The sequence below is a fragment of the Leptinotarsa decemlineata genome, unplaced genomic scaffold, assembly GCF_025532065.1.
Source record: "Leptinotarsa decemlineata unplaced genomic scaffold, Ldec_3_MD MMD2_tig00003335_RagTag_RagTag, whole genome shotgun sequence".
NCBI lineage: Eukaryota > Metazoa > Arthropoda > Insecta > Coleoptera > Chrysomelidae > Leptinotarsa > Leptinotarsa decemlineata.
In genome coordinates this window covers 5864076-5875898 of record NW_027412587.1, presented here as the reverse complement: position 1 = coordinate 5875898, position 11823 = coordinate 5864076, and the positions used below count along the sequence as shown (strand labels likewise).

Here is an 11823-nt window from a genome sequence, read left to right as displayed (position 1 = left end):
TTGTTTATATGTTCATATTTGTGTATATGAATGCAAGCACAAAATTCACATTCAGCGGCTCCGAACACAAAAGTGGCATTCGACTGCTGATAAAAAATTGCATTCGGCGGTTAAACCAAAACTTGTATTCAACGGTTCTAAACATGAAAGTTGCATTCGAAGGCTCATTACTCAAAAGTTGCCTTAAACGGCTCCGAACTCAACTCAAAAGTTGCACTCAAAGGTTCCGAACACAATTTGTATTCGAAGGCTCCGGACTCGAAAGTTGCATTCGAAAGCACCCAACTCAAAAGTTGCATACGAAAGTTACGAACACATAATTGCATTAATATAATAATAATTTTTATTGGTCTCAAGAAACATAAAGTTTGTAGACAGGTCAGTAGAAAAATACATTTAAAAACTTATATAAGGTCATACATTAAAATTGGTTAATGATAAAAAAATAGAAGGTATAACGCAATAGAAAAGCTAAATAATACATAAAAACAATGGCATTATACATTATAAATATATAAAGTATGTAAATAATGATGAATTGTGCTATCAGTATAAATAAAACTACAGGTTTCTGTGGGGTCATGAAGATATTTGTGTTTTTCTTGATGAATGTTTCGAATTCAAGTATACTATAGAAACAGTTATTGGATAGTATCTGTTTTAATTGATTTTTGAATTTCGTCGAGGCTCTATTCCTAAACTCTGTGGGAAGAAGGTTGAAGAGCCGTATGTCGTCTCTTTGCGTTCGTTGCAGACGACATAATGGCACCAACAAATTGTGTTTGTGTCTGGTATCATGAGGGTGAATTGACGAGTGTGTTGCATGTTCATTTATCTTCGACTCAACTGTTATTATACTTTGATAAATGAGCAGTGAGTAGATGGTCATGATTTTTAATGACATTCACATTTCACATTGCTTTCTGCAATGTGAAAATTCTCGTAATATGTGTAGATACTGCATTACCGTAACACTGTATTCCATACATCAAGTGACTATGAAACAATGCATAATACGCAGATACTGTTGCTTCCATGTTTGTGACATGTGTATTTTTCTTAGTGCAAATATCACTTGCGACAGCTTGTTACATAAACAGTTTATATGGGCTGTCCACCTCAGTTGTCGGTCTAAAACTATACCTAGAAATTTTATGTGCTCATTTTGCAACCAAACTATTTGTACCATTTACACTAAAGATTTCACAACGGGTTTTAGTCTCATTCAAAAAAAGATCATTGAACCAAATCTTAGCATGTGCCATAATATCTTGATAAACAGGTAAATGATCAGTCCCCTTTTCAAGTTGTATACAGAAAGTTGTGTCGTCGGCAAACATATTTGTTAGTAAATTATTGCAGGATATGGAATCTGGCATATCATTTATGTATATCAGAAATAAGAGTGGTCCCAGTACAGAACCCTGGGGCACCCCTCTCGTTACAGACATATATGAACCCATGACATTGTCAACAACTACTGCTTGGCTACAATGAGATAAGTATGACTTGAAGAATTGAAGTCAGGTACCACGTATCTGTTTAGTTTTAATAATAAAATCTGGTGGTCTACACAGTCAAATGCAGCTGATATGTCAGTGAAGATTCCCAAACAGTGTTTATTCTCCTCAAAACAGTTCTCAATGTATTCAGTCAAAGATTTTAGGGCATCAGTTGTAGACAAACCTTTTCTGAATCCATACTGGTAAGGACTTAATATATTATTAATTAAGGAAGCTAATTAATGAATTGTAAACTACTCTTTCTAGTATTTTTGAGAAAACAGGAAGAATAACAATTTGTCTAAAATTACTTGGCAATGAAGAATCTCCTTTTTTATGTAATGGGCACACCTTGCCTTTTTTCATACCTTCGGGAAAAACACCTTCCGTCAAGCACGCGTTAATAACATCGACTAGTGGTTCAGTTAGAAAAGGAGTACATATTTTAACGATAAACATATTAAAACCATCCAAATCTTCGCTTTTTTTATTTTTTAAATTAACAATAACAGACTTGATATCTGATGGGGTGACTGGTTTGAAAAATAATGAATTTTGTAATGGGGGTAATTTTATCAAAGTCTCAGGTTGAATATTTATTTTTTCTAATTTTTGGACAATGCTTTCGGCATTAGTAACAAAAAAGGTATTTAAATCATCTTCACTTAAGTTAACAGGTTTTACATGTTTTCTGTTTCTGCCAATTTCTTTATTGACAATACTCCAGACTGTCTTCTGTTTGTTGTCAGATTCCATGATACGATTATTGTTCAGTGTACTTTTGGTACTGTCTACAGTTTGTAATAATTCTTTTTATAGTCATTATATATTTTCGAGTTTTCAGAAGTTGGATGTTGTTTCTGCCAAGAGTGAAGGAACATTAATCTGTTTTTTGCATCATGAATTTCTGGTGTCAGCCAGTGTGATGTTGGCCTGATAGATGGTCTTGCATTTTTTTGAGTGAAACATGTATTATGGAAATAGCTGAAAGTTGAAATAAAAGCTGAATATTTTTCATCTGCAGTTAAGCTTTCAAAAACTTTTTCCCATTTTTCATTTATAAATGCTCAAAACAGAAGTTGTCTTCGGAAGCTCTGAACTCGAGTTCCATTCAACATCATCAAATACAGAAGTTGCATAAGTAAAAAATAAGCACTTTTCCTAAACACCAGAATTGCAATACTCTTCTTTCTCAACGTGTGTTTCACCAATCAAGTTGGCACAAGAATTGCATTCAAAAATTAATTTCGGCGATTTTAAATGCAAAAGTTACATTATGCTGCACCAAACAAAAAAATTGCACACAACAGTTCCAAACACAAAGTGTATATTCGGTAGCTACAAACTCAAATATTACATCCGGCGATTGCAAACACACAACTTGCATCTGGTGGCACCGAACTCCAACATTCAGTTGCTCTAAGATGAAGCACAACTAGTCTTTCAAGAATTTTCACAAATTCACTTATAAATGCGTATTGAGGGAGTTAATTTTTAAAAAATGAAACAAATTTAAGACAATAACTTATATTTCAATAATACACTTTTTGTTATAGCTGGAATTAAAAAAATAACCTCTTTGAAATATCTTGAAAAGTAAATGAAAGTGTTTCTTTTACAAAATTTAAAAATTATGTTACATACTATGAAATAATTAGAATACTCGAAAAATAATATCTAATATAAAAAAATATTCATTAACAATATTTCAAACTCATACGTGTACACAAGTTCAAGCCTCATTTTATAACTTATAAAATATCGACGTACTCGTTTCTCAAAAAGAACATGCAAAACTAACATTGTTAAGATAATTGAAAGGAATAACTACTTGGGAGAGTAGAGGGCAGTTTATCTGAAGAAGTACGGATTTCTTTGGATCCGTTCAAACACAAAGTTCAATTTTTTGAAAAACGAGCATACTATGGGGTGATTGCTAGGTGCGGAACTATGAATCTCAAACTTCATAAAAAGAGCTGCCGAAACGGAAAATGATTTTTTCAGATCTACTATTCTCATCTGTATCAGAAAACAGAATTCTCATTGATATTCATTCTTATCTTTCTCATCTTCCTAAAGAAACTAATTTTTTCTATGTATTTTTATGAATATCCCAAAACATTATTACAGGAAATAGAGCATTTCATTTTACAAATGCTCGATGGAATTAATATTTTTAGGATTGTTGAATGTAGTATTGAATTTTGAAGTTTTGTCATCAGTTGACGATTTCGAAATTCCTGAGTCAAGTTTTGGTGTTTTTTTTTAAAGATTTATTCTCGAACAGAATGCTCTTCTGTGACACTGGAATTGATAGATAATGAAAAATGTTTTTTTGTTCAACGAATCAAAAGTCAATTCATATTGCTAAATATGTTTTTGGATAAACAATAATTTGATATCAATAGTTAATAATCCCTAATCAGGTATATAAAATGATAACAAGGCAATAGAATTGTGACAGCACCTAGTTTTTTTGAACAAGTTCATTTCCAAAAATCTAAAAGAACGAATAATTTATTTCTGAAAATAGAATATGTAATAAAAAAAATTACAAGTTGTTTATAATGAGAATTGAATAAAAAATTTGAATTCAATTCAATCAGTAGATTGGACAAGCATAAGCTCGATTAAAAAACACGTTAAAAAGTTATTTACTAGAAACCAAACCCTTCTTCTCCTATTGAAGCACAAACTCAAAAGGAATTTTCCATTATGAGACCATTATATCCCCACTCCTTGAAAAGTGATCAGTATTCGTGAGAAGCAACATGTATCAACAATAACAATGAACTAATGTGACAAAGGATGATCATGAACTAATGCGATAAGGATAAAAGAATGCCTTGAACTCATACGACAAAAACAAAGAGATCATAAAAAATGTGAATAATGTAAACTGCTGACACAAAATTATTGGGTAATGAATCTGTGACAATTTGATATGAGCTGTTTTTCTACAATTTGTATAAATATAACATCACAAGGGAATTGGTATTTTTGCAATTATATAACTAGTCAATATTTGATCAATTTATAGTTCTATCAGTACTTTGGCTCCTAGTAGAAGGTACACAGTAGAACTATTATTGAGTAGAGTTTTATTTAACAACAATTTGAAAATAATAGTGAATCTTTAGTTAACCTGTTCGTTTAATCAAATAGTTTACAGGGTTGGGCCTACCACAGAATCTTATCAAGCTTTATTGTTTTGCAAGCGACCTGAATATCAAATGGGGTTTATTACTTTCTATCAATTCCAAACAGATTTCAAACTAATTATTTATTGCTGATTCGCGATCTGTTTCCACACCTACTAAACATCCCCTTATAAAACAAATCTACACAATCAGTCTTCCAGAAGAAAACACGAGCGCCCGCCTGCCCAACTATACCTGCGAACTTTCGAAATTCAACGAATCCGACATCTTGACCGCCTGCTGTGACGATTCGACGACCGTCAATGGCTGGCTCTGCTTGTCCAACGTTTCGTTCGAAACCTCGATGATAGTTTTGTCGTCGAGACTCTTTGTCGTAGGCTTGCCATCGTTGATAGAATGGAAGAACTGGCTGCGCAGAATGGCGGCTTGTGAAGAATATTTCCTCGGCTGCTTCTCGTCGATGTCAATGTAGACGCTGTCGTTGCTCAGCGTGTCGCTCACCCTGTCGTTCTTCGACAGGGCCGACTTAGTGGCGCATCTTGCGCGGAAACTGCAGCTGCTACCGATGCTAGTTTTCTCAGCTTGGGAGGACGTTATGAAGCTGACGTTGTCGTCGAAACGAACACGCTCCGATGTGCAGTCTTCGGTGGTAACACAGCTGCATGAATCACTGCCTGGAGTCTGTCAAAGAAAGGGAATTATAAATAAGAAAAAAAAAGGAATTATCGTATTATGAATTATGGTTAAATTTTATCCAATCATACCGTTTAGTTATAGAAACGAACCATAATTGGCTAATTGCACACACACCGATTTTGGACGGCCAGTATAAAATCGGCTGATATTTTATTGGTGACGGGTGCTTGCAGACTCACCGGATTTTTACCGGTCACCGTATTTAGCACGCACTACCAAAACTTAGTTAATACGTAGTAACTATAATTTCACCGAGCAGTCGAGACTGAAATGGTCGGTAAAAAACCGGTGAGTATGCAAGAGTGGATTTAGTCACGTACGCCACTACTTCTCGGTACTTCCGGCGATACAGTCATAGTGGACGGCAGTATTGCCAATTGGATAAACTACAAAGTCGCTACACATAAAGCGAAATTCTACATTGCTTTATATTCCGTTACGCTTGTATATCTGACGCAAATTAGTCTTTTAGTTTCAAAATATTGGAAGTTACTGAGCTACTGAGACTATATCGTATTAACTGTGCATTATTAACTGTGCATTTAATTCTTTGAGTGCTGTCCACGCCTCTTCTTCTTCCATATTTTTTTCAATATTGATAATTTGTGGAAATTTCCGCTACTTTATGTTCAAATCCGTTACGCCGCTACCACAGTAAAATAATTCTGTGCCGCTACCGTCGAGTAAATTCCGCTATGGTAGTGGAATTCCGCTACAGTTGACAATACTGCTCACCGGTATTTTACTGGCGACGATCACCGGTCGGCGTGTGTGCCAGGTCCTGTTCCCACATGTGGTTCACTATTGGAATTTGGACGACCGGTATAAAATCGGCCGTCCAAAATCTGTATGTGTGCATTTAGCGATTTCATTAAAAAAAAACTGGTGCAACCAATAATTTTCTACTTTTTAAAACGAAGGAGTCCAATTGCAATGGTTTTTCATTCTCTAGAATAATTCTGTCTCTTTTTTATAATTATATAACAGGTAAAAGAGGGTATTTGCGAAACGCCTTGTGGATTTTACCAGCACTCAAATTGAATAAATTTTTTGATAAACCATTCCATTCAAATTTGACATCAAAGTCAGTGTACAGAAGTTTGCTTTTTATTTCGAGTAAAACTTTCCTTTACAACATGCGTATGTTCAAGTGAAAATACATGCATTTTTTTAACAATTCAATAATGATAATAATGTTTATTTGGTCTCTGGTCATTACACCCGTACCAACCATGGCCGTGCTAGGACCGTATCAGACACGGAAAATAACACGAAACGGTCTACCTTGCCTACTGTAATGGATCAACCGTGTTTTAAGCCATAAGAAACACGTATAATAACCGTATTATAGGGGTATGATGACCGTTAGACGCCCCCTTGACAACTGTTGGTAATGAAGTATTGTATGTTATTCCGGGTTACTCATCAGTGTAGTGTGAAGAGTTTACCACGAAGAACGAATATGGCTATGAGATTATCTGCTCGACAATTGGCATTGGTAGCTATTATCTTCAACGATGAAGCAGTAACTCAAAAAAAAATCCGACGCCATTGGATTCACGACTCTTCAAGTGAAGGAAAATATTGGTCATTTTTTAGACATTTAGTTGACTTTGAGGAAAATTTTGTTCAGTATTTTCGAATGTCTACATTTCAATGGAATGTATTGCTGAATAAAATTGAAAATGATTTACAACCCGTTTATACACCGTTTCGCTGCCGGAGACCTTCAATTTAGCAACGTTACGTGCCATGCACGTTGCGTATCAGCACCGCCAAAATATTCTCGACTCGAATACTGTGATGGCACGTGCATGCTACGCTACGTGCCGTACCAGTGACGGAACGGTCTAGTGGGCGTTGGTTCATATAAATTGTATGAAAAAATATTTTTTAGTATGTGCCAGTACATTTACGGTCATGGTATAGGTACGGTATAGTGGGCAGAGACCTTAAATGTATAATGTACAAATAATGAAAAGTAACAATGAGAGAATGTAGTATACCACATTCTATAGGTTTATCGAAGTTCAGAATACCATTTATGTTGACGATTAGGCTCATTTAGGTACTTAGTCCTTACTTACCTTGTAGTTCAACATGGATCCTGCCAACGCCCTCACGCTGGCACCAGTGTCATCAGCTATGCTCGCGTTGACAGATTCGCTGAGACTGCTTAAGCTGAAACGCTGCGCTGACACTAGATCAGCCTGGACCTCTAAACGCTGTCCTCCAGACTGGTGCAAGCTTCCAGCCAGAGCCACTGTGCTCGAAGATTCTCTATCCCTGTCAACAAAATTATACGAGTATAATATAAAAAAATATGTTGGGATTTGACATTTTTCACATCTTCAAGGCAAACTGAAAAAGGGTCATTTTTAATATAATAGCAATTTATTAGGTCACTACTAATAACATAATATTATTACAGAAGCGATTTGAAGGCCATCGATATGATTGAAAAAAAGATGCTTTCAAAAGAACACATGTTCGTATCAACAGCATCAACAGTTGAAACTTCAAGAAGAGTACCTCGACCATGCCACAGAAGAATACTGCCGCAGTTGCAGTTGAGACGTTTGGAGATTGTAAGCAAAGAAGGGCACTGCAAAACCCAGAAACCAACAAAAATACAGAACTCATGTCTATTGGACAGTTTCTTGTTGTTTATTGAAAAGTTTCTACGTTTTGAAATATCTTATGCTACAAAACTGATAGTTTTTTTTAACTGATAACTGCGTGAACTTCACATTCCATAGTAAGTAAATTTTATATTCTGCATACTGGAATATTCGAATTGACCAAAAATAATGAAATGGGTTCACTTTTCAGTGAGTTCAGAAAATAAAAGGAATTCTACAATTATTTTCTGAGCCGTTCGTTTTGAACTATGTTTAGAACTACAGTACCCTCTCCCTACCCTCTCAAGCACTTGAATCGTGCTCAGTGCAACAAACTTTTTGGAGTTATGTATGTTTTTATTGTGATTAAACGAAATTACCGTTTGGAATCATCGGCAATTGACATAAAACATATAATTTATATAGCAGTTGGCACAATGAGAATAGTTTTTTGAAATATTATCAGTGACCCACTAACCGTATTTAGAAACACAACCACTCTATGAATTACTATCAGTTTTACGTCCACCGCTGATGAGACAGTTATTACTACAAAACTTTAAAATTACAATGGCTAATGTAGATCACGCAAAGGGTTAGTAAACAAACAGTTGTCCTGCAGAATTCACTATGAAACATTTCATTTGGGAGTTGAATTGGTGCAAAATGCGCGGTGTTGTTCAAGTTCATGTAACTCCACAAATAAACCTCTACTTCTCGACTCATTTAGGATGCACAAAGTGTGAGGCATGTGTAAATATCTGAATTACTAAACTATATCCATCCAACAATCAAAGATAGATGCACGATCAAAGCATGATCACCACGCACATTTGCCTCCTTACGCTGGCCAATCAGATTTAACTGCAATCGGCTGACGGAATTCATGTTACTGGAGCGATATTCTTAGACGTCACCAAGGCGTTCGACAGAGTTTGGCATGACGGACTTCTAGCTAAAATGAACAATTTTGGCTACTCGAAACAAATGGTAAGACTAATTGAATCTTTTCTAGCAAATCACCAGATATTTGCAACAGATTAGACAGATTAGAGGAATGGACCAACCTCTGGAAAATTAGTATAAACCCTGACAAGAGTCAGGCGATACTGTTCACCCGGAGGCTGGTACAACCGAAAGGAAATGTCATCTTCAATTGACAAGAGATTCCGTGGACAAACGAAGCAAGATACCTGGGAGTCACCCTCGACAGGAGACTGACGTTCAGGTCCCACATACGGCAGAAACTAGGGCTGGCGAGAGCCGCCCGACAAAACCTATACCCAATCATAGGCCGCAGGAGTAACATGGGTATCCATGTCAAACTGCTTCTTATCAAGTCCGTACTACTTCCCATCATTCTGTATGCCTCCACTGCCTGGGGCCAGTGCGCAACGACATACAGACTTTCATGAACGATTGCTCACGAGCTGCCGTGAACGCCCCAAGATACATGTCAAACAGATACATCTACTAGGTTACTAGGACCTGGATCTCAACATCCACTACATAGACGCTTATGAGAGAGCACGCTAAAAACGTAATTTTGAAAGAACACAAACACACGCCAGTCCAGCTCTTCGTGACTTGCATGAAGCGCTCAACAGGGACGACCCCAGATTTCGCAAAAGGGATAAACACATGAGGCCTACGAAGCAGAACCAACGACCACTTCCGAGAATTGCTGTCAGGCGGCTCTGGTAAGTATCAAAATTTATATACAGGTACACATGCATAAACATAGTTCGCGACTGAAAGACACTTGTCTCCGGTAAGGTTAAGTGGACCCTCATGCATACATTACACTCAGTACATTCACGATAAACGAAATTAACATATTACGAAAGTAAAAGCACCTAAAGGCTGACTTTCGAACGCAGGAGGTCAGATGTCAATCTTGCTGAAGTGCCCATCGGTAGGTTGAGGTCCACTCAGGAAAGAGTGGGGGTGGATGGATGGACGAGATTTTAGCTTCTGCACAGAATATCCGTGTGGGAAAGATCCTATTTCAGGGCACAGTGTTGGAGTGGTCAGTTACGTTTTAACGCCTGTGGTGTGTACACATGCCATACTTTAAAGTTAAAATTTTTTAAAAAGTCAAGTACTGATTCGGCTGTTGAAACTGCTAATTTGAATCCCTAAACTCTATACTTTCTATACCCAGCTGCATATTATTATAAAAAAAATATGTCGTTCCTTAATGCGACTCTGTACAGTAGCCTTGTCTGGAGATCACGTGCACTCTGCATGTTCTGGAGCACTCCGGTGCTTAGATGAACAAAGTATAAATACTTCAAAGTAAAGGGTACTGAATGGGAACCTCGCGGTACACCCCGAAACTCACATTTCCCTAAGTACTTGACTGCCGCTGGCCATCGACAAGCTGGCTTCGCCTATGGACGGATTCGGACCCTTGGTGCTGACGGCGTCCATGGAGGTGGCGTCGGGCGCCCCTCTCGCCGTCACGATGTTAGAGTCCTCGGAGGCGGAGGATCCGCCGCAGCCGCCAGATCGGCACAGCGAGACGGGCACGACGCCGTAAACGTAGAACAGGAGGATCGGAACGCCGATGCCGACGGCGAGACCGGCCAGCAACGGGGAGATCAGAACCTGAAACAGAGAGATTAGATAAGAGGTTTTTGTAAGCAAAAAAGCGAGGCTAGGTAAACGATTTACTGTATCATCAGAACGAAAAAACAAAGTTACAGAATATCGTCTTTATCATCCTCAAATACATTTTAGGAGAAATTATATTATTTTAGTTCAATTATTTGCATGATGACGTCTAATTATTGCTTTCACTCAACCCCATTATGATTTACAATCAAATTTTTGCGTAAAATACATTTGAAGATAAAGACGATACTTTTATTTTAGCCAATTTAAAAATCAAAATTTTTTGCAAGTAATACAGATTTTGTTTGCCTGAATTTTTATGATGAAGCTTCTCAAAGTTTAATTGTACCTGTACGACTTTTCAGACAACAAAATGATTTTCCCTATTTTTCAGTAGCTAGCGACATTAACAAGAAACGGTTGAGACCTTACGGTTGGTGCTATCCAAAAACAATTTTATTAGATACCAAGACTATACAGTCAAATTAATTGGAATAATACTAACTGGTGATTTTTTAAGAGGTATAGGATTTGATTTTCAAAACAACACAAAACATTTTCTCAAAATTTTCCACGTAGTGGAGTACCTAACATAAGCCCAATTGCTGCGAACGGCGGCAAATCGACATTTCACGGTCATCACGAACACTGGCGGATACAGCCGCAATACTTTCTTTGGTCCTCACTCTATGTATGCGTGTTGGTGGTTCAATGTCCAATAATGTAAACTGGGTTCGAAATTTAGTCAAGTTTCCGAATAGCTCCCTCAGTAGGCCGACGAAACTGCCCATAAATTGAAAGAAGGGCATGATGCACTTTCTTCACCGAGCATGAATTTTGATAATGAAATTAAATAATTTACAAGCGTTGTTCATTCGTAAGTCGATTCATAGTTGAATTATAGACCAAACTGAACAAGTTTGACAATGACACAAGAGACAATTCACGCGTGATCTGTCAAAAACAGTGTTGCCAAAAATATACCAGCAAAAAATCACTCATTACATCAAAATCTCTATAACTAGTATGAGAGCACCCGCATGATTAGGAAATATACTTCTAGTGATATTTTCGGGCAATATTTTAATAACTATACCGCAAACTCTACAGAATGATTATCAGAATTTGAAAATCGCCAAACAAATCTAAAGAAAACTGGAACATAGTCAATGATTTCAAGGGAAAGGCAAACAGACTCCCAGTTCAAATAGATGTTAACCCCAATTT

General features: G+C 36.9%; 1 protein-coding gene across 3 annotated transcripts in view; it reads right to left on the bottom strand.

Annotated features, from left to right (window-relative positions):
- Positions 1 to 3013: 3013 nt before the first annotated feature.
- Positions 3014 to 11823, bottom strand: part of LOC111510154 (E3 ubiquitin-protein ligase RNF19A) — a 113575-nt gene continuing 104765 nt past the window's right edge. For all 3 annotated transcript variants that reach the window (XM_074178010.1, XM_074178009.1, XM_074178011.1), the window contains 3 exons: positions 10325 to 10590; positions 7447 to 7645; positions 3014 to 5344 (listed from right to left, as the gene is read on the bottom strand). In XM_074178010.1, the coding sequence (XP_074034111.1) occupies positions 4892 to 5344; positions 7447 to 7645; positions 10325 to 10590 (918 nt within the window). In that variant the 3' untranslated portion in view covers positions 3014 to 4891. The remainder of the gene's footprint in view (positions 5345 to 7446; positions 7646 to 10324; positions 10591 to 11823) is intronic.